This window comes from Parasteatoda tepidariorum, chromosome 1 (genome assembly GCF_982258835.1).
Source record: "Parasteatoda tepidariorum strain Cologne lab strain chromosome 1, Ptep-v5.0, whole genome shotgun sequence".
In the NCBI taxonomy this organism is placed as follows: Eukaryota; Metazoa; Arthropoda; class Arachnida; order Araneae; family Theridiidae; genus Parasteatoda; species Parasteatoda tepidariorum.
Genome location: NC_141755.1, coordinates 111,383,058 through 111,405,811, shown reverse-complemented (window position 1 = coordinate 111,405,811; position 22,754 = coordinate 111,383,058). Strand labels below are relative to the sequence as shown.

General features: G+C 28.6%; 1 protein-coding gene across 1 annotated transcript in view; it reads right to left on the bottom strand.

Moving 5' to 3' along the window:
* The window catches only part of LOC107454692 (putative ATP-dependent RNA helicase DHX35), a 55,664-nt gene that overhangs the window by 4,741 nt on the left and 28,169 nt on the right, over window positions 1-22,754 (bottom strand). The window contains exons 12-18 of the mRNA XM_043052518.3: window positions 21,583-21,637; window positions 21,404-21,499; window positions 20,330-20,424; window positions 17,751-17,828; window positions 15,027-15,153; window positions 11,245-11,398; window positions 8,781-8,892 (exon numbers count right to left, since the gene is read on the bottom strand). Of these exons, the coding sequence (XP_042908452.3) occupies window positions 8,781-8,892; window positions 11,245-11,398; window positions 15,027-15,153; window positions 17,751-17,828; window positions 20,330-20,424; window positions 21,404-21,499; window positions 21,583-21,637 (717 nt within the window). The remainder of the gene's footprint in view (window positions 1-8,780; window positions 8,893-11,244; window positions 11,399-15,026; window positions 15,154-17,750; window positions 17,829-20,329; window positions 20,425-21,403; window positions 21,500-21,582; window positions 21,638-22,754) is intronic.

Sequence of the window (22,754 nt, the reverse complement as noted above, 5' to 3'; positions counted from 1 at the left end):
GTGGTATGAAGGTTTTAACACCTTCATACCACCCACAGTCAAAAGATGCTTTCAAATATATCTATTATTCTCAGTGAAGGATGCAAAACAGTGGTAGTTATTTTAGTTTTCTAAACTCTTGTTATGTTTTTTTATGATGTGCTCCTCTTCTCTTTTCGTGTTTTAGTTTTAATTTTTTTTAATAAATTAAAAGTTGTAACATGTAGAAAAAAATTTAAACAAAACCGAAGTATTTTTCTTGGGGGATTTCTATTTCAATTTGGAAAATAGCTAGTAAATTGGAGAAAAAAAGTAGTTTGTTTATCTGAAATTCTCAATTTTATTTTCGCGAATGTCAAATTTTCAGAAGGGGAAGCGCACATTATCTTCCATCTCAATTAAATTTCAGAGATTTTTCGATTTGGAAAATAGCTTTAAAGTTGAAAATAAGAGTTAAATATAAATTTTATTCCTGCGAATGTCTGAAATTCCGAAGGGGTGAAGTATCTTCTTCACCCCCTCACTTTAATTTAAGAGGAAAATAAAATTTTCTTTTTGGAAAATAGCTTCAAAGTTCTTTATATCAGAAGAATAAGTTTTCTATCCCCTTACTATAATTTAAGAGGAAAATGAAGTTTTCTATTTGGAAAATATCGTCGAAGTTATGAAACAAAACAATTTTTTTCTTGTAAAATTTCCAACTTTACTTGATTTTATTCTATGTCTAAATTACAAAAAATGAAAAGCAAATTTTTCACCCCCTCACTTTTATTTCAGAAGAAAATAAAGCTTTCTATTTGGAAAATAGATTATTTTTTTTTACTTACCAATTTTTATTATTTTTGAGCACTTTGAAATTTCAGAAGGGGCGAAACACTATCTTTGCCCCTTCTTTCACTTTTTTTTCCCTTCTAAAATTACCTATTTTACTAAACTTCGTCTTGGCGAATAACTAAATATCAGAAGAGGCAAAGCACATAAATGTTAGAGGAATATAAAGTTTTCTATTTCAAAATTGAAAAAAAAAATTTTTTTTTCAAATTACTGATTTTACTTGACTTTATTTTTGTGTCTAAATTTCAGGAGGTTGTTTTTCAGTAGATGTCGATGCAGTAGAAAATATCAATATTGCAATATATAAATAATAAATATCTTTTTCTTCATATTTTGTTTCCTTTGTCATTCAATAGATGTCGCCACAATAGAAAATATGAATGTTACAAAATATAAATAATAAGTATTTTTGTTTTTTTTTATGTATTGCTTAATTTGTTAATCAATAGATGTCGCCACATTAGAAAATATTAATATTACGAAATAAATATTTTTTTCTTGATATTTTACTTCATTCGTTATTCAATAGATGTCGCCACAATAGAAAATATTAATATTATGAAATATAAATAATAAATATTTTTACTTGATATTTTCCTTCATTTGTTATTCAGCAGATGTCGCCACAATAGAAAATATTAATATTGCAAATTATAAATAATAAATATTTTTTTCTTGATATTTCTCTTCCTTTGTTATTCAATAGATATAAATAATAAATATTTTTTCTTGATATGCTGCTTAATTTGTTACTCAATAGATGTCGCCACAATAGGAAATATTGATATTACAAAATAAAAATTTTTCTTCTTGGGCACAACAGCCTTACAGACCAATTCCGTCCCAATAAGTTTTTTCCATCTTGATCTATTCTGTGCCATGGCCTTCCAGTTAGTTATTCCTATTGTCTTTAGGTACCTCTCATCTGCGTCCAGCCACCTAGTCGGTGGACGACCGCTTTTTCTTGTACCTTCTGGTTAAAGAAAAAGTTACTTTTTTTCGGGGTTTTGGTCTCCAGCCATCGAATGCGATTGGCCTTAATAACATGAACTATGTCTGGTTGTTTATACTTTTTATATTACTCATGACATGATTGTAAAGGGGGTGCCATTTGTTACTCTCATAGACTGCTCCAAAAAATCTTCTAAGTATCCTTCTCTCAAAAATCAGCAATCACAGGCGGATCACTACATATATGATCTCACTACCATATAGATCAAGAGTGTTTTGTATATGTTAATTTTTGTCTTTTAAGAAATTTACTTTTTAGTTGGCTTTTTAAATCAAAGTAGCAATTGTTTGCCATTCGCGATCGCAACACTCGAATACGCCATCTGGGGAGAGACCGGTTTCATGCCTTTAGCCCTTCTCCCTTCCCTCTCCTCCTCTTTTCAGTTACATAGCAATGTACTACGATATTTTCCCTTTTTTTTAATATTTTTCCTTTTTACTTAATAAAAATATTTTTAAAAATTTCCGTGATACTTTTCTTTAGAACTATGTTTACTGTAGTTTTCAGTTCCATATAGTTTTTCAAGTTAAAAGATTTAATTCTATATGAAAATCAAGAGAGAAACTAACGTACTTCCTTCCTCTATGACTTTCCACACGCTAATGGGGAAAGCATGTGAAGTGTTGCCATAGGAAAAGAGTTCTGCTCTACGCCACCTGCAGCCCATTTCGATCGCCAATTGCTAAACAGCTATCGATTTCAGTATATATGTCATTTTTGCAGGTTACACTAGTCCCGAGATATCTAAATTCATCAACAGCTTCAAATTCATAATCATTCACATACAAGAGTATTGCCTTAGTGAAACCTCTATTTATCTCCATGTATTTATTTTGTCAGCATTAATGGTTAGTCCCATTTCATAAGCTGCTATTTCAAGAGCTTTGAAGTTCTCCACTACTGATCGTCTAGATCAGTGTTTCTTAAGCTTTTTGGTACTATGGACTCCTTTTAAAAATCTTTAAGATGTCTCGGACCACCTCCCAGTGAAAAAAATAATTGCAAAAAACATCAATTATTAGAAAACATTTAATTTTATTATTTTAATAGTATACAAAATTTTTAAAACTAAAATGTTTTATGTGAAGGTTGTTGCTGCTTTTCCTTAATTAATAAATTGAATTGAGGGATGGCTTTCGACAGAGCAACGCGCATATCATGTTCAACATTCAATCGATTTCAATGTTTTGTTTTTATTGTCACAAGTGTGGAAAATCCCGCTTCGTTAAGGAATTATAGCACGGAATTATAGCTGCCATAGCTCTCTTTACAAGCAATTGGTAGGCTTCTCTCACAGAAGACCAGAACTCTTCGAGTGTTTTTGAATCGAAATCCATTTTTAGCAAGGATTTTGTTCTAAGATCAATAAGCTCATCTTTGACAAGGTTCATATCATCGATACAGTCAATATCACAAAGAAAAGGATTACGAATCCTCAACTCATCTTTTGTATTTATCTCATCCAAATTAAAATATTTTTTATATGAAACTTGAAGTACTTCCAGGTGTTTACAGATTTCATTTTTCAAGTTATTCAGTACCAAATTATCTTCACGAGATCCATTTTCAGAAAGCACTTCGTCCAATATTTGAAAGTTTGCATAGATCTCATTTTGAATTCTATTTTTTCAAAGTGGCATTTTTAATAAGAATGCTTGTAATCTCTCAGTTGCATCCATGATTGTGATATCTGGCCCTTGAATTAAAAGACTTATATTGTTCATGTGGTTAAAAATGTCTGCCAGGTAAGCCAATTTATATGAAAAATCTTTTCTTTTTTTTTTAAATATTCGAAGAGTGGGTAATCTTTTTCTTCTAGAAAAAGTCATACTTCTGTTTTAACATGTCACCCTCTCAGACTATGTAATTCCTATTCATGCGATCTAAAAATCCCCCATCGCCTAGGGTGGCGCCAGTAGGGGCAATTGCACCCCTGTCGGGCATGGTCAGCCCCCCATCGGGAAAATTTTAAAGTCTCCTCAGGAAAATAGTCTGGTTACACTTTTTCTAAATTATATCAAAAATTCATTTACAAATGCCTAATAAAACTTTTTGCAGTTGACTTTTTATTTATTTATGAATTAGTAACAAAAATTGGAAAAATATATTGTAAATTCTATGTAATTGTAGTTTCACTGCACCACTCATAACTTAACCCATACATTGTTAAACTAGAGACCGGATGCGATTAGACATGGGTGAAATTGACGACTTTTCCAAGTCCCTTAGAAATCCTTTCCCATGGACGCATTTCAATTTTCTTGGAAACTTATCTTTCAAACTGCTGTTCTTTCTTCTGGAGAAAGGGGATAATCACACCTCTTTGCTAGGGAAATAACTGACAAACGCCTGAGGGATAGAAAGAAACGCAGGTACTCTTGTTTATTAATTTTTAAAATTAATTTTTTTTAATTTTTTCATCTTTTTTTTGATACTTATAAATGAGGAAATTCATTTACTTATTCGAATTCAAGGTTTATATTTTAATCAACGCAATAAATATGTAGTCGGAAAAAAAGAAAAACAGTAACAAAATATTTTTAATTTTTTATTTTCTTAGTAGTAAAAAGACTGTTGATTGATTCAGAAAAACAATTAAACTGTTCGTATTCAATATCTAAAAATATATATTAATCAACATAGCAGATTCTCATTGACTTATTTTATGTACAGTGCATGAAATGGAAAACGAGAACACCTTGATTACTTTTGATTTAATCATATTTTCACGTACAAAGAGTCAATACCATATTTTAAGTTACGAGAATGAACAGAAAAGCACATTCTGTTCTGGATAAACATACAAATTTGTCTATAGTTTTAGGTTTTTAATTTTCAAAATGCGGAAACAGCCGCAATCTGGAAGATATGGTCTGAAGTTATGGCAAAGAGAGAGTTGGAAAGTTTGGGTCCTTTAATTTTAACTTCACTCTTCGATTACAGCCCATTATCTCGAGAACTTTTTGAGTGTATTGAAAAATGTTTGCATAAAATTACAAAAAAACATTTTATACGCAAATTTTTAAGTAAAAATTATTTTAAATAATTATTTGTTATTTTTTATTAGTTTATTAAATAATAGTAAAATATATTGAATTGTATGTTCTACATATTTTTACATCCTTTTAATTTCAAAATACGAACTTAGCAATTGATCAATTAGTTTCTGAGTTATCAAATTTTAAAAAAGTCAGTTTGCTTAAAATTTTATTTATCTGAAATTATTCAACGATTATTCAATGATTTTATTCAAATTTTGTATTTCACAATTTAAAATTACCTTCCATAAAATTATATAAAAATTTTTATATCTTGCTATTTTATTTTATCCATCGTTGAACAACCGACCCGATTTTCGGGTTTACGACTACTAGTGTTCAACTCCGTAGCCTTGTAATTTTGAACCAATCCAGAAGACAAGGAAACTCCTGGATAAGTACCCCTAGAGGTATTGATTTGTTATGGGAACATGGAGGACTTTGCGACTCGACAGATTTAACGTGCATCAGTCGCCATTTACTACACGGGGATTTCAAAAATCGGGATTCAGAATTTTTCCAACGCATATTATAAATATAAAATAATATCAAATATTTTATAACTATTTAAAACTATATTTTTTGCATGGCTACCTTTGGAAAAACGAATTTTTGCAATTGTATGAAAATTTTTTCGATTCAATCAAAAAGCAAAACGTTCTTGAGATAGGACGAGATTGATATATTATCATTGAACTATTATTTCGAAGCTATTACTATGCAATTACTATGAAATTAACAAAAGAGGACAAAATGAAAGATGTTTTTATTTATTTATATCTGATATTGAAAGTGAACATCATTTCACCTTATTTTCCTCTTTCAATCATGATCCTTAAAATTATCAAAGCATATATACATATATGGATAACCACCAGCTAAATTATCTTTCTGTATAAAAAAGAAAAATTATTTTGCTATTATGAGCAATATTGACATATACTTCAGATGAATGTATAGTGCTCAAAAAAATAATTTTAATCTTTAGTTCTGATCTTCATGTTCTGGGACTCATTCTTAATGGTTCGAGAGGGTGAGATCAAATATACTAATTAATTAATCCAAAAGATAGGTTAGGAAATTAGACATAAAAACGTTATTCGATTAAACATAAATTTTTTCGACGCAACCCCCAAAATATAGTAGTTTCAATCTAGAAATATTGTTTTAATAGTTTTTTCAAGAACGTGCTTGAAAGGACGCTTTAATGTTAACTTTAGTTTTTGCGTATTTCAATCTTTTTTAAAAGATAATTTCATGCAAAATTAAACTTTTAGTAACCATTTATTAATACTCTATTTAAGGGAAATCGCGAAACTTAAGAAATGTAAGGTGTAAAATTTTTTTATCATTTGCAATTTTAAATGTCAAAATACAAAATTTAAGCAAAATCGGTCAATTAAGTCCTGAGAAATAAAATACAAAAACCTCTTATTTTTCGAAATTTGGTCCCCTAACTTCTTAAATTTTAGTGTTCATTTTTTGTGACTTAAAATTCGTAACTATGAAAGCAAATTTAAATCGTAGAGGAAAGAATGTTTCGCGTTGACAAATGGTAAACAATAATCAATTAACCGTGTTATTCGTTGCATGCAGGCGCATGTCAGTATGTAAAAAGCTGTGGCAGGGCGAAACAGAAATCATGGTAGAAAGGGTGCTTTCAGCTTTGCAGAGAAACAGCAGCCATGCGTGGCAATTTTTTTTAAAAATGAAAGTTAGTTAATATTCGTTTCTCGGACGCAAATTAAAAATTTGTAAATTGAAAAATAATTACAAATTTAAGCTATATTGTTTGAATCTTATATTTTAAGCCGATGGACTTACTCTTTTTCTCAAATGGAGAAATTAGCATTTTGCCGGACATAGATGTTCACTTTAAAAGAATCTTTGAAAAGAAAAAGGAATCGCAAGGAGAAATTTTAAATGTCTCTTTGTATTTATTTGCTATATATATTAACATCGAGTCCCCTGATTACAATAGCCTTTTTTTTTGTTCGTAAAATTATACTATGTAACAATTTAAAAAAAATTCGAATTTTAAAATTTCATGGGCATAACTATTTCGAACTTAGTTAAAAACGGGGTATGATATTTTTAGATAGAATACGTGGATGCAAAAAATGTACTTAAAACTTTATTTGCAAAACATTTAAATGATTCGAAAGCCAATCGATGCATATAAAAATAACATTTTATATCAAAATATTCTTTAAATGTTTTGTTAAATGTGCATGAAATTTCAAATTTTTATTATCGAATAATTTTTGCGTTATGAGAGTAAGAAGCGTAGAAATTTTTTGAAATAACGGTTACTGCTACAACTATTTTTCTTCATTACAGAAGTAATTTTTACAATTACAATGTATGGTAAATTGCACCATACAGCGCAAAATATATCGATAACAGAAAAAAAAATAGATTTAAATTTACATTAAAAGGAATCTGCACATTATGGTATCAATATTAGTGATTTTAGATTCCTAGAAACACAACTGAAAAAAATGTACAGTATCGTGAGAAAAAAATGTAAAGTATAAAATTCGTTTTAATTTAAATATTTTGAATTAATTTGTTTGAGCCCCCCTGTCGAGGGAGACTTGACCACTTGTCGGGCAAAGTCTGGCGGCATCCTTGCCCATCGCATTTCGTATCAACAATAACGAGATTTAAAAATCACCCCTCGTGATTCTTAGTCATGAGATTTAAAATCACAAATTGCGATTCGTATCCTGGCATTTAAAATATTATAGGTTGTTACTCTTTCTTGTAATTCAAAAATCATATAACGGGATTCATATTCATGTGATTTAAAAATTACAGCGCGATTCATATTAACTTGTTTGAAAACTTATACGTTGTGAGTCTTCATCTCGCAATCTAAAAATCACACATATCGATTCATATTCACGCGATTTAAAAACCACACATAGCGTTTCAATTTGAAAATTGCACATAACGATTAAGTATCAAAAAGTAATGTACATTTTAATTAATTGATGTGTATTAATTGTAAATAGTAAGCGTCAAGTCAAAAAAAGTATATCTTGATAGTTTTTCATTATTAAGGAAAATAGTTCCTTCAAAATTAATGTTTTCTTTCCTGTCTCAACCCCTGCTAATTATAATTGATTTAAATAAAATAAATCTTTTAAAGTTGAAATATATTCCTTACTAAACATTGATTCTTATTTTAAACCGATAGGGTTCTGTTTTAATCATTTTTAACCAGAGTTGGCAAGGTTTAGGACAGCATGGATTAATTTGCGGTTTAAACCGTTCTGTCAAAAAACCCTTTGTCAAAAACCCTTTTATTCAAAATTATATTACAATTTTAAAAAAAATATATTGTGAAAAATAAAAGGTTAACAAGAAACAAAATAAAGACAAGTTTTTGTTTTATTTAAAAAGTTTATTATATTATTTTTAATATTGCATTATTTATCCTTATGCAAAAACATAATTATCAGTATCAAGAGCATATTTATTTATATTTAAAGGATAAGGTATTCACTTTTGTTTTTCATTGCATTGTGGAGCTCCAAAAGTTATTCATCTTTTCCCATTATATTATTTTCCTTTAATAAATTAAAGTAAATAATATAAAAAGTTTAAAATATTTATTACTATGTGTAATTATTATGACAGTTTTAGGCAGTTTAGGATATTAAAACCCACGTGTCCTGTCCAAAACCAGTTTAGGACATCCAAAACCCTGTTTTTAACACCTATAAATTGAAAATAGTTAATTGCAGCTGTTAAAAATGTGTGGTGGCTAACTTATACTCAGACTCAATTTGTTAAAATCAGATGAAAGACGAATTGATAATTGTGAAGCAACAAAAAAGAAAAAAAATCACAGAAATTTCATAATGTTGATCTTTTTTTCTTCACATCACCATGTCTGGCTGTCAACTTACATTTCCATATTGGTAATAATGTGGAGCTAATTCATAGAGCCAACTGGGTTCAATAGCTGTTATGTCTCGCATGTATTCTTTTGTACTGTGCAAAACCTCATTAAAAACAACCCTGAAACAAATGGAATCAAAGTATAAATAATTACACTTAAGTCAAATATTTCATTATCGATTTTTAACAATTTTTCTTACTTAATTGAAACAATAAATGTTGCAAATTAAATAATGCTAATTAATCAGAAAAAATAAAAGCCCTAAGTTGCAAACAAATAAAAACAAGCCTATAAAATAAATAAATTCAATTATTAAATGAATATTCATGCTATGATCTCTAAAAGCAGATTTTACAATTCAGGTCTCAGTCAATCTAAAAAGCTTAGTTGTATACTTCCCTCTCCTTATTTAAAACGTAATGAATGAGTTATACCTTGGGTTGAGTTTTTACCAGTAAAAACATGAGAAAAACCTGGTAAATACGATTAACCCATGTTTATTTATTTCTAGATATTGTGGTTTGTTATTTGCTGGGAATATTATTCCATACAAAATTTTCATATAATAGCCAATATTAAGAATCATTAGATAATATATGTTTATATATGTGTGTATATATCAGCAAGTAACAAACCATTGAACAAGTGATGTGAAGTAATATATATCCTAAATTGTAATTGCTAAAATAAAAATTTCACATAAGGCAAATCTTCTCACTATTAAAAATTTAGAAAACTGATAAATGTATTAAATTTTCAATAACAGTCAATAAGAATTAATTAAATATTAAATTTTTGTTTATACATTGCCTTATTGTATTATATCAATATTGTGTACTATAATTTTATTACATCTGCATTTATATACAGGAAATAACCAGAAAGTTCAAATAAGCAGAATTTTTCAAAATAAAAAAAAATTAAAAAAAATAAAAGTTAATTTTTTTTCTTTACAAAAGAACAATGGGAACATTGAAAATATACAGTAGTGACAATGCAAGGATTTGTTTTACCAGTCTTTTGTCGTTTATAAAATTAGATAAGGAAATTTTTTTTATTTTACTTATTTCATTCTGTATGAGCATTTTTAAGATTATCATTTGTACAAATTATTTTTCATGTTTGAAGAAATCAGAACAACAACAAAAAGGAATATTAATGATGTAGACATTAAGATAAAAATGTTATTACCAGGTCATAAGACCAGGCCACCGACAACATATTAATACACAAAAGTTTTATTTTAGTTTATCATTAGAAATTAAGATAAAAATGTTATTATCAGGTCATAAGACCAGGCCACTGACAACACATTAACACACAAACTTTTATAAATTAATTTATGATAAACATAAAAAACAAGCCTCATAGTGTCTGAAATAGTAGAAAATCAGGAGAAAATAATACAAAATAAGACCAGACAATTTTAGCACAGAATCCCATCGTTAGCGCCAAGCAAACAACTGGATACGACTATCAATTTACAACAAAAATAAACAATAATGGTGACATCTTTTTATGTAATATTGTTTGTTAATAAAAATGAAATAGTTGAAATAGTAGAAAATGAAATATGACAAGAAAATTCAAAAATGGATTTCGCGGTGAAGAATTAGGGGAGCAAAATTATTTATAGAGTAAAACCTCGCTACAACAATATTTTGAGGACCAAATAAATATATCGAGGCCCTACATACTTTGGGGACACAATAAGATTTTTAATGTTATATATGTATTAACTATAAATGTATTATGCAAAAAAACAATTTACAGAGTGCTAATTATGGTTAAATATTAAAAATATTTGAAATAAATTCAGAAAATAAGATCGTAAACATACCTGAAACCCGTTTTTATTGAAAATAATATGATATTTTTTGTTTTTAATTCATTTTTTTGGCTGTCAAGTCAGCCAACAAAGTATGCATTGATTCCAAAGGACGGAAATGATTATCGTTTGTGAATGGTGCTCCACCCACCCCTTAGAGAAAAAATTCTCAGGTGTGATGCTTGTGGTCATTTGTGACTCATGATCAGCTTTTAACATGAAGGAAATGAAATCAGACATGAATGACTTTTTCAGAGATAAGGGAGACAATACGAAGATTGGAAGCTCTTGGGGTGGTGGTCAGCAGCCAGCCTTCTCGTCAGAAAAGATGGAAAAATAAGAATTTTTAAATTATTTGAAAACCAATAATAAATGGATAAAGTAAGGCTTTTACAGAGGCTTCAGAGAATATCGTGGAGTTGAAAGGACATTAATTCATATACGAGTTGGTCGGGATAAAGGGTGTCAATGTTGTATTGGATATCGTAGTAGCGAGAGTTCTCTGTATTACTTAATATGATAATAAACATGCCAACACTTTACAATTCAACATACGAAAACCATTCTTTTGTATGGTTATGGTATGTTTAGTGTTAGTATGAGAGTTTTTGAAGCGAGTGAACCCGTGAGTGATTAAACTTACCACTTGGGTGAGGAACAAAATGTTAAGACGGATTCCGGATGAATGTGAAGAGTATGCTCACCACGAACTGTCTTATACACTCCAGTGTAGTGTAAAAATGCAGCATTTGCAAAGAATGCTGAAACTATGCATTTTCTCAAAGAGTCTTTATCAACTGAAATTGAACAAGTAAATTAAAATTCAGTTTACATGTTCCACTGCATTTCAATGCAAATCAAGTCTTACATAACTTTTGCGTTGAAATGCAGCAAGCAGAACTTGCAAATAAACTAAAATAGTTTTTTTGCAAATTATCAATAATAAATAATTTATACAATTTTACCTAAAATTCATATAGATTAAAGAAAATGTAACCTATTGCGTATTTCTGGGTCAGATGACATGAAATCAAAGAAAATAATGACGTATCTAAAATCTTTTCATTTAAAAGCACTGATTTCACAAGAAATAGAGATTGAATTGCACATAAAGATTTATTTTTATAGCAAAGGCGCAGCTGATCCCAGTGTAAACCATCATCCAAGTCCTTGGATGATAGTAGAGCATGTTCTATTTTCCATCCAAGTTTTTTCTCCCTTAACCAATCAGCTTAAGTTTTGTAATGTCAACAAGCAGGCATCAAATTTTGTCATTTTGTTGTCCGTTTTCATATATTTTAATCCAAATAAATTAATGTGTTTGTGTTATAATGATTTTTTTCGAATTCATGTAAGCATCATTTTATGATGTTGAATATGAGCAGGTTTTTCATCCAATCAATCAGTGACATTGCATATTGTTGACGAATCATTAAATTTCTTGGTAAGAAACATTTTTCCAAGTTCACGGATTGCGTAAACAGGCCTTTAATCTTTATACTTATGAACAAGTAAACAAAGTGAAAATATATTTCAGTTTAATATGTTAGTAAATTGCTATTGCTTATAAAATTAGTTGCTAAAAAAATATTTTAAGTGCAAAAAAATATTTTCAGTTCAAAGCTCTTTTATCTTAAAAACCCTTCTGTAAAACTAGTTGCATAGTGTCACCAGTATCTCATCATTATAATAAATAGATTTTCTTTTGTTTCAAAACATTAGAAAGACATTTTATCAAATCACCCAGTTTACAAAATATATTCTTGCATTGAATTAAAAGATACAAAGGACTTTATAGTGTTTTCTACACTAAGAAGACTTGCTACCTTTTTACAGTATACAATTACAGGTAATAATCTATTTTGTTCATATCTGGCTTACAAACATTGGGGGGCTGGCAAACCATAAATAGTATAAATGAAAACAATGAGCAAAATAAAACCAGTAATCATTATAAAACAATTATCTTGTCCTGAACATATTTCTTTGAAAACTTAGTCTCACTTAAAAAGTATTTGAAACTGTTGCATCTTCCTTCCATTAAATTAAATTTTTACCTTGCGATAGATGGGGCAGTGTGCGTACCTGTAAGGATACATAGCTTTTCTCATTAGTCTTTTGTTTGATGTCGTTTTGTTAAGTTTAAAATAAAAAACTCTAAAAAGAATATTGCCTCGCACTGATTCATTTCAAACCAATAGCGAAAAAGATCACGAGACGTAACAGAATCTTTTAATAAAATTTTTTTAAGAAACTAGTGGACCCCGTGGCAGGATTTTTTCAAGCTAACTGCGACAGAACTCTCTAGCAGTAATATTTTTCGGCAAGGTACTTTTATTAATAACAAACGTATATGTTACTAATTTAAAGTAACAAAAGCGCTGTGTTTACAATATATAATTTTATATATATATAATTTTTGTTTTAACCCCTTAAAGCACAGATTTTTTGAAAAAAACCGGCCAAAAAATCAATTTTTTTAATGTAAAAAAACACACACTTTTTTAATGTAAAAAAACACACACTTTTTTAATGTAAAAAAACACACACTTTTTTAATGTAAAAAAAAACACACTTTAGAACACAGAAAAAACACTTTTTCAATTCTCGATTATATTTGAGTGTGAAAAATGATAGCAGCATAAAATAAAACGCCGCTCAAATTATCTCGAGTGTGCACAGTTTGGCCTGTTTAGCGCGCTAAAATTAACTCAAGCGCACTTTGTAAATAATCACCACGATAAAAAAAATAATTAAAAGTCATGAAATCCGTAGTAGTAATTGCCGAAAAAAAGATTGACAAAATCACGCTAATCGGACTCATCAAAAAGGGATTACTTAATTGCATTTTCGTTTCAAGATTGAGTTGTTGTAATGAATAACATCGTACAAAAAATATCGGATTTAAAATCTATGGCAAAATCAATAGCAATAACAGACAAAAGTATCGATAGAATCATGGCCTTAAAAAGCAAATACACAAATGCAGAATTTGAATTTCCCAAATTGTTTGAAATGTATCGAGATATTTAAAAATCATGTCAAAATCGATATGAATAACTTCCGAAAATACAATCAAAATATTACATCGATTTACGATACTATCGAAGTAAATTGAGGGCGCCAAAAAGTAATTGATTATCTTAAAGTATTAAACAAATTTTACGCGTAAATTTCTGGAGAAAACAAAACTTTCTGCAAGAACTCTGTAACGTTATGCGACAATGTCACTGCAATTCTGCTACTGGGCTAGAGAAAGTATCAAAACCAAGCGTCCCTGCTTTACAGAGTAATACAGAAGTCAAAAGGAGCCAAATGAAACACTTATTTAAACACAAATATGGAAATTATTCTTTTAACAATGGACCTAAAATAACTAAAACGAATTTTCACTATAATAAATAGTTAGATCTTATGAAGTGAACATAAGATATAAAGGAAAAAACATTAATATCTTATGAAATGTAAAAGAGTTAAGCTCATATAGTTTGTCTAAGCTAAGAACTCCCCCCATCACAAATTCTGAAGCCGTATGGTGCTTTGGAAATAAGAATGGCTCATTTTAGGGAAGGTAGCTTCACTCTAGAACTAATGCAATAGACCGACTAAAGTTACTCCCTTTCTCTCGACGACCCGAAACCGCTCCAAAACAGTGACCCCCGCACCCCTACTTGAAATAGTCACACCTCGTTACCATGGTCACCGCCACAGGTCCAGACGAATGTCTGGAGGAGTTCTTAATTTAGACAAACTATACATTACATTATTTATTTATTTTGCTTAAAACAAAATAAGTTCTTTGAAATATTACCTTGCACAGTAAATTGTGGTAAACTTTTGTACCAAGCATAGAGAAGGTAAAATCTTCAGGTTTGTTTACAATGAAAAGGATAACCAATCGAGTTTATAGTTTGTCTAAAATAAAAACTCCCTGGACCAGTGGCGGCGACTATGGTAACGAGGTAAGACTATTTCAAGTAAGAGTGCGGGGTCCTTGTTTTGGAGTGGTTTCGGGTCAGGTCCGCGAGAGAAAGGGAATCTCTTTGGTTTATTGTGTTAGTTCTAGAGTGAAGCTACCCTCCTTAAAATGCGCCATTCTTGTTTCCATAGCACCAGACGGCGTCAGACTTTGTGGCGGGAGGAGTTTTTACCGTAGACAAACTATACAGTGATATGATAGAAACAGCAATTTTCAATAGTTGCAGACATAATTTCTAATGATCAGTCCTATAATTTCAAAATAGTTTACAGAAATACATTTGCTTCATTTGGATTTACCATTGGAAACTTTTTCAAGATAAAAAATCGGATCAGCAGCCATCATATTACTGCATCTAAGAATCATCTCACAAAAGTATTTAATCACATTTAGATTTTAAATGTTTTGATTAAAAAATAATAATAATAAGATTTTAAAAATCATACCTTTATTAGCTGCAGGAGGCAGTTTAAATTTTTTCAAAAGTTTAGACAGCTGTTCTCTTATTTCTATTGCTCTCAACAAACCCTTGTAGTTCAAGAAATGTTGATCACACCAATATTTATTTTTATTCTAAAAAAAGTTTTCAAAAAAAATTTTTTTTAATATGTAGAAAAGCCACTCTGATAACAAAATTATAAAAATTAATATTTTTACAGTAATCAATGGAGATTTTTTAAAAAAAATAACTTTTCAGAATTATTGCTTGGGTCTTTAAAATCAACTCACTTCAGTAGGAAATTGTTTCCAATTTAATGTTAAAATTAGTTATATTATCACTAAACATACTGTTTAAGAACTTTTGCATCGAAAATGCGCTTATCGTTTTCGCACATTTGACTTCATCTAATTGTATACAGTTAATATTCTATTATTATTTACTTTTTGTATTTTGTTTGCTTCAAATAATTCTCGTCGTATACCTATTTCTACCACAACTGGTCATTTGACCGGGAGAACAATTTATTGCTTTATAAGGTGATCGGATCAAAAATTATGATGTAAAGCGGGTTCAACGTATTGCATTCGATGAGTTGCACATTTCTGAAAAGATTGTTACGTAGTTAGTTCAATCAAAATAACTCTGAATTCAAATTTCAAGAAAGCACATAAAATGTTAGGTGGGCATTTTTGTGCCAGAAAAAGTGACATAAACTAAATGTTTTAGTAAGTAGCTTATATTTTATTCTGATAGCTTTACTTCATTTCTAACTAACTGTTAGTTTTTACCCAGAAAAATGTTGAAACAATCAAGACTGCACAAATTCTTAGAAGAAATAATATTAATTGTAAGAAAAGTTATAAGAATTATAATTCTTATAATTATAAGAACTATAGAAATAACAATAATTGGAAGAAATATGTTTGCAGAAAATGTACAATGGAAGTTCTTTGTATATACAAAAAATGCATTGAGTGATGAAATAAAAATTTTTATTCTTTGTGTTTGTAATACATAAAAATTGGCAATAATATACAGTTTTGTTTAATTATAACGAAGTTTTTTTAGTTTATTTCCTTCCTAGCATCCATATTTCATACATTCAATCAAGAAATATTAAGTCCGGTCATTTGACCGGCTATGGTAAAAATAGGTATATATTAAGTGTTGGTGTGTTAATATGGAATATGTTTAGTGTTAATATGGACTGATCACAGAACAGGAAATTTAATTAAATTACCCAAAATATAATTTGAATTTAGAATACATAAGAGTTCAATATCGAAAGAAAGAAAAAAGTCAGTCAAAGTTATAAAAGTTATTTTCTAATGCTTGATTTTGATTCAAGCATTCATTATTGTATTCCAGTTACAGTACAATACATATTCACTATAGAAATTTATAAAATCAACAAAAGTTTGTGGGAACGAGGCATAGCATTCTCACATTTTTACAGAACCAAAGACAACATCAAAACAATCAGAAGATAAAAATAAAAAAATTTTATTTTCCGGAAAAATGATAGAGTCACAAAAGCTGCGTGACTAACTTAAAAATAAATTAAAATTCAAAATAGTATATAACAGAGTAGTAGTAGTTTTGTGGTTTTACAGACACATATATATACTGGAGAAAATGTGCGATGAATAATTACGACATCAGTATCCTGCAGTCAGTTGCAGTTAATTTCTGACAGCAGAAAGAATATCACGATGAGAGGTCGCAGGTTCGGTATTCCGATCCGCAGGTCTGATCTAGCGAACTCTACAAGTTTCCCCAAGTCAACCAAAAATTTACTCTTACTTTTGTATTTTAAATTTCAGTAATATAAAATAAATTTTATATAATAAAAAATATTTGCATTGAATTACATCACTTCACTGCTATTTAGTTGAATCATTTAATGTTATTTTCTGATTTATTTATTCAAGTAATATTTCTTATTTTTAAGTTTAATAGAGAAGTATTTTATAATATATTTTTTACGCATGAATATGGCATAACTAGACATTTATAATTAAATTTATGACATCAGTTACAAAAAAATCAGGAAAATTCAATAAAACTAATCTGGAAAATAAATCAGGGATTTTTTTTTATTATTTTATTGTCTCCAGCCACCTTATAATGACAATGATCGAATGATTTGAATTTTCAGAAAAGGACTTAAGAAAACGGTTTTTCATTTCCTTCTTATGGGGGGGGGGGGAAGGGGGAGGTTTTATGGTTTCAGAAAACTTTATGTTTTAACATATTTTTTTGTGGATATTATTTTTTTTAAACTCTCAAATGATTAAAATTTGTTTTAGGAAATGGAAGGAGAACTTAATTTTGAATTTGATGCAAGCAGTTGTAAAAAATAGAAGTTACAAACTTCAAAACAAAACATTTTACTTATTTTGCATAAAGATATTTAAGATTAAATTTGTTCCCACGAAATTTCGCTTATTATTTCTCGTTCCACAAAATTTCTTTTAAATATGTATTCAAACAAAGAATAATAATAACAGGATTTCTGGCAAAGTTTTGTATAAATTTTTTCTGGCTATTCAGACTTCATGCTAGAATACGCAGAAACAATTTTTTCTCTAATATTTATTTTTACATTTGCCAAACCAATAAGAGTATAAAAAATGTCTTATTCTTAACAATATAAAATATTTTAATACATAAGCCTCAGCAAGTAACATGAGAGATTACAGATTGCATAAAAGTATGATAAGACTACCTTTAGGAATGAGTTGTAGACATTAAGAAGTGTAAGAAAATCACCCTCTTCCACAGCAAATTTCATCTTTTTGCGTTTCTAAAAGAATACGTAAAAAAACAATTGGGTTAAGACAGATAAAGCAAGAGCTAAAAAAATGGCAGTTTATAGCTAAGTTTGTATTTCAGTCCATTTAGATTGGATTTTGAGTAATCTTTAAATTTTGAGGATCAAACTATTTAGTTATTATACTATGCTAATTAATTAGTAGAACAGACAAAAAATTGAGATACAAAATCAAACTTATGAATAAACTTTCAAAATAATTGGATCTCCGATCGTAAGATATTGATATAAGATACAATCTATAAAACATGAGTTTATACTTGTTATGTCTTTACTTGAATTAAATTTGAGAAATTCAATTGCGTGACTTCTTCAGTTGACCTTGAGAATTTGGGGAACTGTTTCATTAGAAAACATGCAATTCAAAGAAATAAATTCTTAATTGCTGTTACCACTCACTGTAAATGAAATATTAATTACAGAGTAGACCAGCAGTTTCTCATTGAGCCATTATGAGAAAATAAAGAATGCAGTCAACATAAAATAACTTGAAAAAATTTGAAATGTAATAAAAAATATAAGACAGATTTATTTTCCTATAATGCAGTGTTTCCCAAACTTATGACTTTTGTGTACCCTTTCTAAATTTTTTGTAAAGCTGTGTACCACGAATAAAAAAAATGAATGTATTTTCAACTAGAAACAAAATTGCACAAAAATTAAAAATCACAACTGGCTGTTGACACCACTAATTATTAACTGTTAATTCTGCAAAAAAGTAGCCAATAGAAAAATACGTAATCCTAAATTTTCTTGGCTATCTTTGTTTTGAAATAAAAAATTTTTAAATTTTCGTTTGTTACAAGATATTTCGCATAAGAACGCGTACCCCCACTAAACTGTTCCTGTACCCCTGGGGGTACGTGTACCACACTTTGGGAAACACTGCTATAATGCATAGAAATTTTGGTCTGATTACACTCTTTTTTTTTTCTCAAGATAAACAATAAATTTTTGACATTTAGTACAGATTGCTCTTTTTTTTCTTCTTCTTTTCTGTAAATTAGTGAAAGTTTCAAAATCTTTGAGGCTTTCTGAAAACATTGACATTGGTTGTGGTTCTGTTTTTTGACTTCATTAATATCACTTTGCACTTCGTCGGCCATTTTTTTTCAACTGACATCTTTCAAAACATGACATCTTTCAAAATTCTCATCAATTGATGCATTAACCTTTCTCCAAGCTATATTAACATTAGTCTAAAAACGAAATAATTTTTTTCCTTCAAAGGCTAGCTTCAGAAACAATATAAATGGGTAGTATTAACATTATAGGAACAACACTTGTGATAGAACCTGTAAAACAAGATGATATGCACAGAAAATGCGCGAATGATGGATAGAGATTTATTTGATATTATTTAGATGTGGAAACTTATATTAATTAAATTAAAAATAAAAATTAACTAAATTAAAAATAAAAATGATGATTTTTAGTTACATTTAAGAAAATATCTTAACAGAATCATATTTTGCAATGAATCTGATGTAACAAACATGCTTGTATAAGGAAATATAATCTCCAACAAAAGTTTTTGTCCTTAGTAATATTTTATATAAGATGTGATTTATGAGAATTTGGCAACATAGGCCCAATATGATTACAACTAACTGAGCAAAAAAAAAAAATTATAATATTCTCTTCCATTAATAAAACTTATTTTTCAACAGCAACCAATAAGTATTTTTTAATAACAATTCACTATTTTTTTATATTTTACTTTAATAATTACATCAGTGACTCTCAACCTTTTTTTTTGTCCCGGCACACTTTTAATGATTTCAAAATTTTATGGCTCACAAAGAAAAAAATAAGTTTAAAACTTGTTTACTTACCTATAATACACGGAGTAAAATAGTTTATGATATTAATTTTGAATGTAAAATAAAATAATATGCACTATAAAAACAACAGTACTAATTATTAACAGTTAGCTTGCTTTTCTTTGTCAATTTGTTTTTTTTCAATTGTAAGTTTACATTTCAATTTGTAAGTTTACATTTAGCTTGCTTCCTTTTTTTAATTAACAATTTTACTAGTCATGAAATTTCCTACTTATTTTGACATTTGAAGATTATCAGAGGCAAGACTATCGCCAACAAGATTATAAAAAGTATATAGATGCAATATTATACGTATATACTTTTCTTTCATTTAAACTGTACTCATAATAAAAAAAGCATCATTTCTATAATTTGGTGGCACACAAATGTGTCGTAATAGATCCACTGCAATAGGCTGTGTGTTCGACGGAAGCTGGATAGTACAACTTTTTCATATAAACACATGATTAATGCAAAACTGTTTATTAATTAATAACGTAAAAAATTATGCAAATAGTAGCAGATGACAGCAATTCTCCTTTTTCCATGAATAGTTTTGTACTATTTTTTGCTGTACTGTACTATTTTTTGCGGTAACTATACTTAGAAATATTTTCATTATAAAACAATATGAACTGTTAAAGATCTTACCAGTTCTAGCATTCTACTGGGAACAAACACAAAAATATTTTGCACTTGAAGCATAGCTGTAATAGTAAGAGCCTCCTCAATACAATGATATTCACCTAAAAAAGATTCAAAATTTAGAGCAAATGTTTTTTAGGCAACAATGAACGAAATTGAATGAATTTTATATTTCTATAAATTATTTTTTTTAAAAAAAAGCTTTCTCTCTAAATCTCTGAATTATCCACTCAGATAAAACAAAATTAACTGTTACAAAATCATTATAATGAATAACATTCGTCAGTAAATAAAAAGTAAATAAATATATGCATTCTTGGAATGAAGAGTTTTTAAAGGAACATTTGAAAGTTAATCTAAAACAATTAAATGACATATTCCTTGAAATAACAAACTAGAAGGGAAAAAAAGGTATCTTGGAAATATAATTAACAACAAAGGAAGAACTGATGCAGTTGAGATGTCTGTTACGTAATTCTTGATAAATTCTGGTAAAAACGAAACCATAACAAATTCAACAAAAATTAAGAGTTTTCAATCTAATGTTAAATCTGTCCTAGTACGGCACATGAAAAAACTTCAAGTAGCAAAGTACAGTAAAGTTTCGAGTTTCCGCTTGAATCGAACTATAAAATATTTAAAGGATTTTTTTTGTTTTGGTTTATTTTTTATTTTTAAAACTAACACCGAAAAAAAAATTACGTTTTATTTTCCAAACACTCAAGAGAACAATCCGACAGACAACACGAGGTTACCGATGAAGTGATAGTCGATAATGAAACTGAATCTGGTGAAGACAGTGACAATGAAAATCAAAATATAAAAATCTCTCATATAGATGGACTAAAAGCAATCAAAAGTGACAACTACTGGCTACTAAGAATTTTTCTTGCTCCTAAAATTTTACAACTTTTGACAGTCCCTGATAATCATTATTTTTTGTTGAGAAAAAAATTAGATAAATTATTGAATGATAGGATATGCCTATTTTAGCAAAACAATTTCAATAGAAATAAATCAAAAATGTTTTACACGAAAATGCATTTAAGGTTTCATTTATTATTAATAAAAAAAAATTACCTGATATGAGAAGTAGTTTTGAAAACATAGGATGAATGGGAAATTCAGCCATTTGGGTACCCAATGGAGAAGTTAGAATTCCATTTTCATCTAAGGCTGAAAATTATTTGCAATAATATCACTAAAATAAGATATGTGTCAAAGAATTTTTGAAAAAAGAGTAAATAATGCACACAAACCTTTTAAAGCGTATAAAAGTTCAATAGCACTAATCACATGTTTGGAAGGTGGTGCCTACAATTTAAAAAAGATGTCTAATAATTAACAAACTACTTTTGCTCACATTTTTATGAAATTTAGGCCAATAAAATATAAGTGATTGTTTCTTGTCACAAAAGTGTGCGTTTGGAAAATGAGTGATGCATTTATTTTTAGTTTTAACATCTCTTAAAAAAATGAGAGCATTTAAAAAAAAATTAAATCAAAGTAACTCTTCTTGCTTGCTTTCTCGTACACACTTTTTACATTAAGTCTTTCATATGGGTAATTTTAAAATGAAAAGATTAAAGAGAAATGATCAAAATGTGGTGATAAATGAATGCATTCTAAAAAAAATTCTTTTATAAAAGGATTTAATTCGTTAAAAAAGTAATAACTAAATGTAATATTTCCTTTAAACAAAAATTTAGCAAAAAACAGAGCTGCTTAAAAAAGTTTTTTTTGGTTTACATTTACTTCAAAGTCTGCAGCAATCTGAGCAGCTACTTTGCCAAAATGAAAACTGTGTTCAAAGTGGCCCAAAAAAGACCTGTAGACAAGTGGCTTGTATAAGACAAAGAAGGTATTTTTTGGACAAATAACATGTTTATAAGAACAGATTGTACAATTAAATGTTAGCTAAGTTAAAAAGTTATACAGTTTTTACAGTAACTCATGTGCAACTACTAAAACCATATGAAAGGATTAAAAAAGATTCGTATTTAAAATCTCTACTTTTTTTTAAAGCAAAAGTTTCTATATGAAAATACAAAAGACCATAATAATAAAAATAATTTTTCAACAGTTGGGCCACAGTTGTCTCATTGGAGCTAGTGTAACCTAAATTTTAATTTTTGCATACATATCGGCCTGTCACAACTTTTTAAGCGAATTGAAACATTTTTGCCCACAATAATAGAATTTGTTTATTTAAATATAATTCCTTGCAAAAAATAATTTTTAATAACTTTTTAGTAACTTTTATTACTTTATTTAAAAACATTTGGATAAAAGTTTGAATTGTAAGGTAGGTAATTGTTTACAACACTATAAGGATTGTAATATTCGATGACGCAATACAAAATTTAAGCGTAATCGGTATAATAGTTTAAGAGTGGTAATAGTTTTACTAACGGTTAATAATTCAACCATG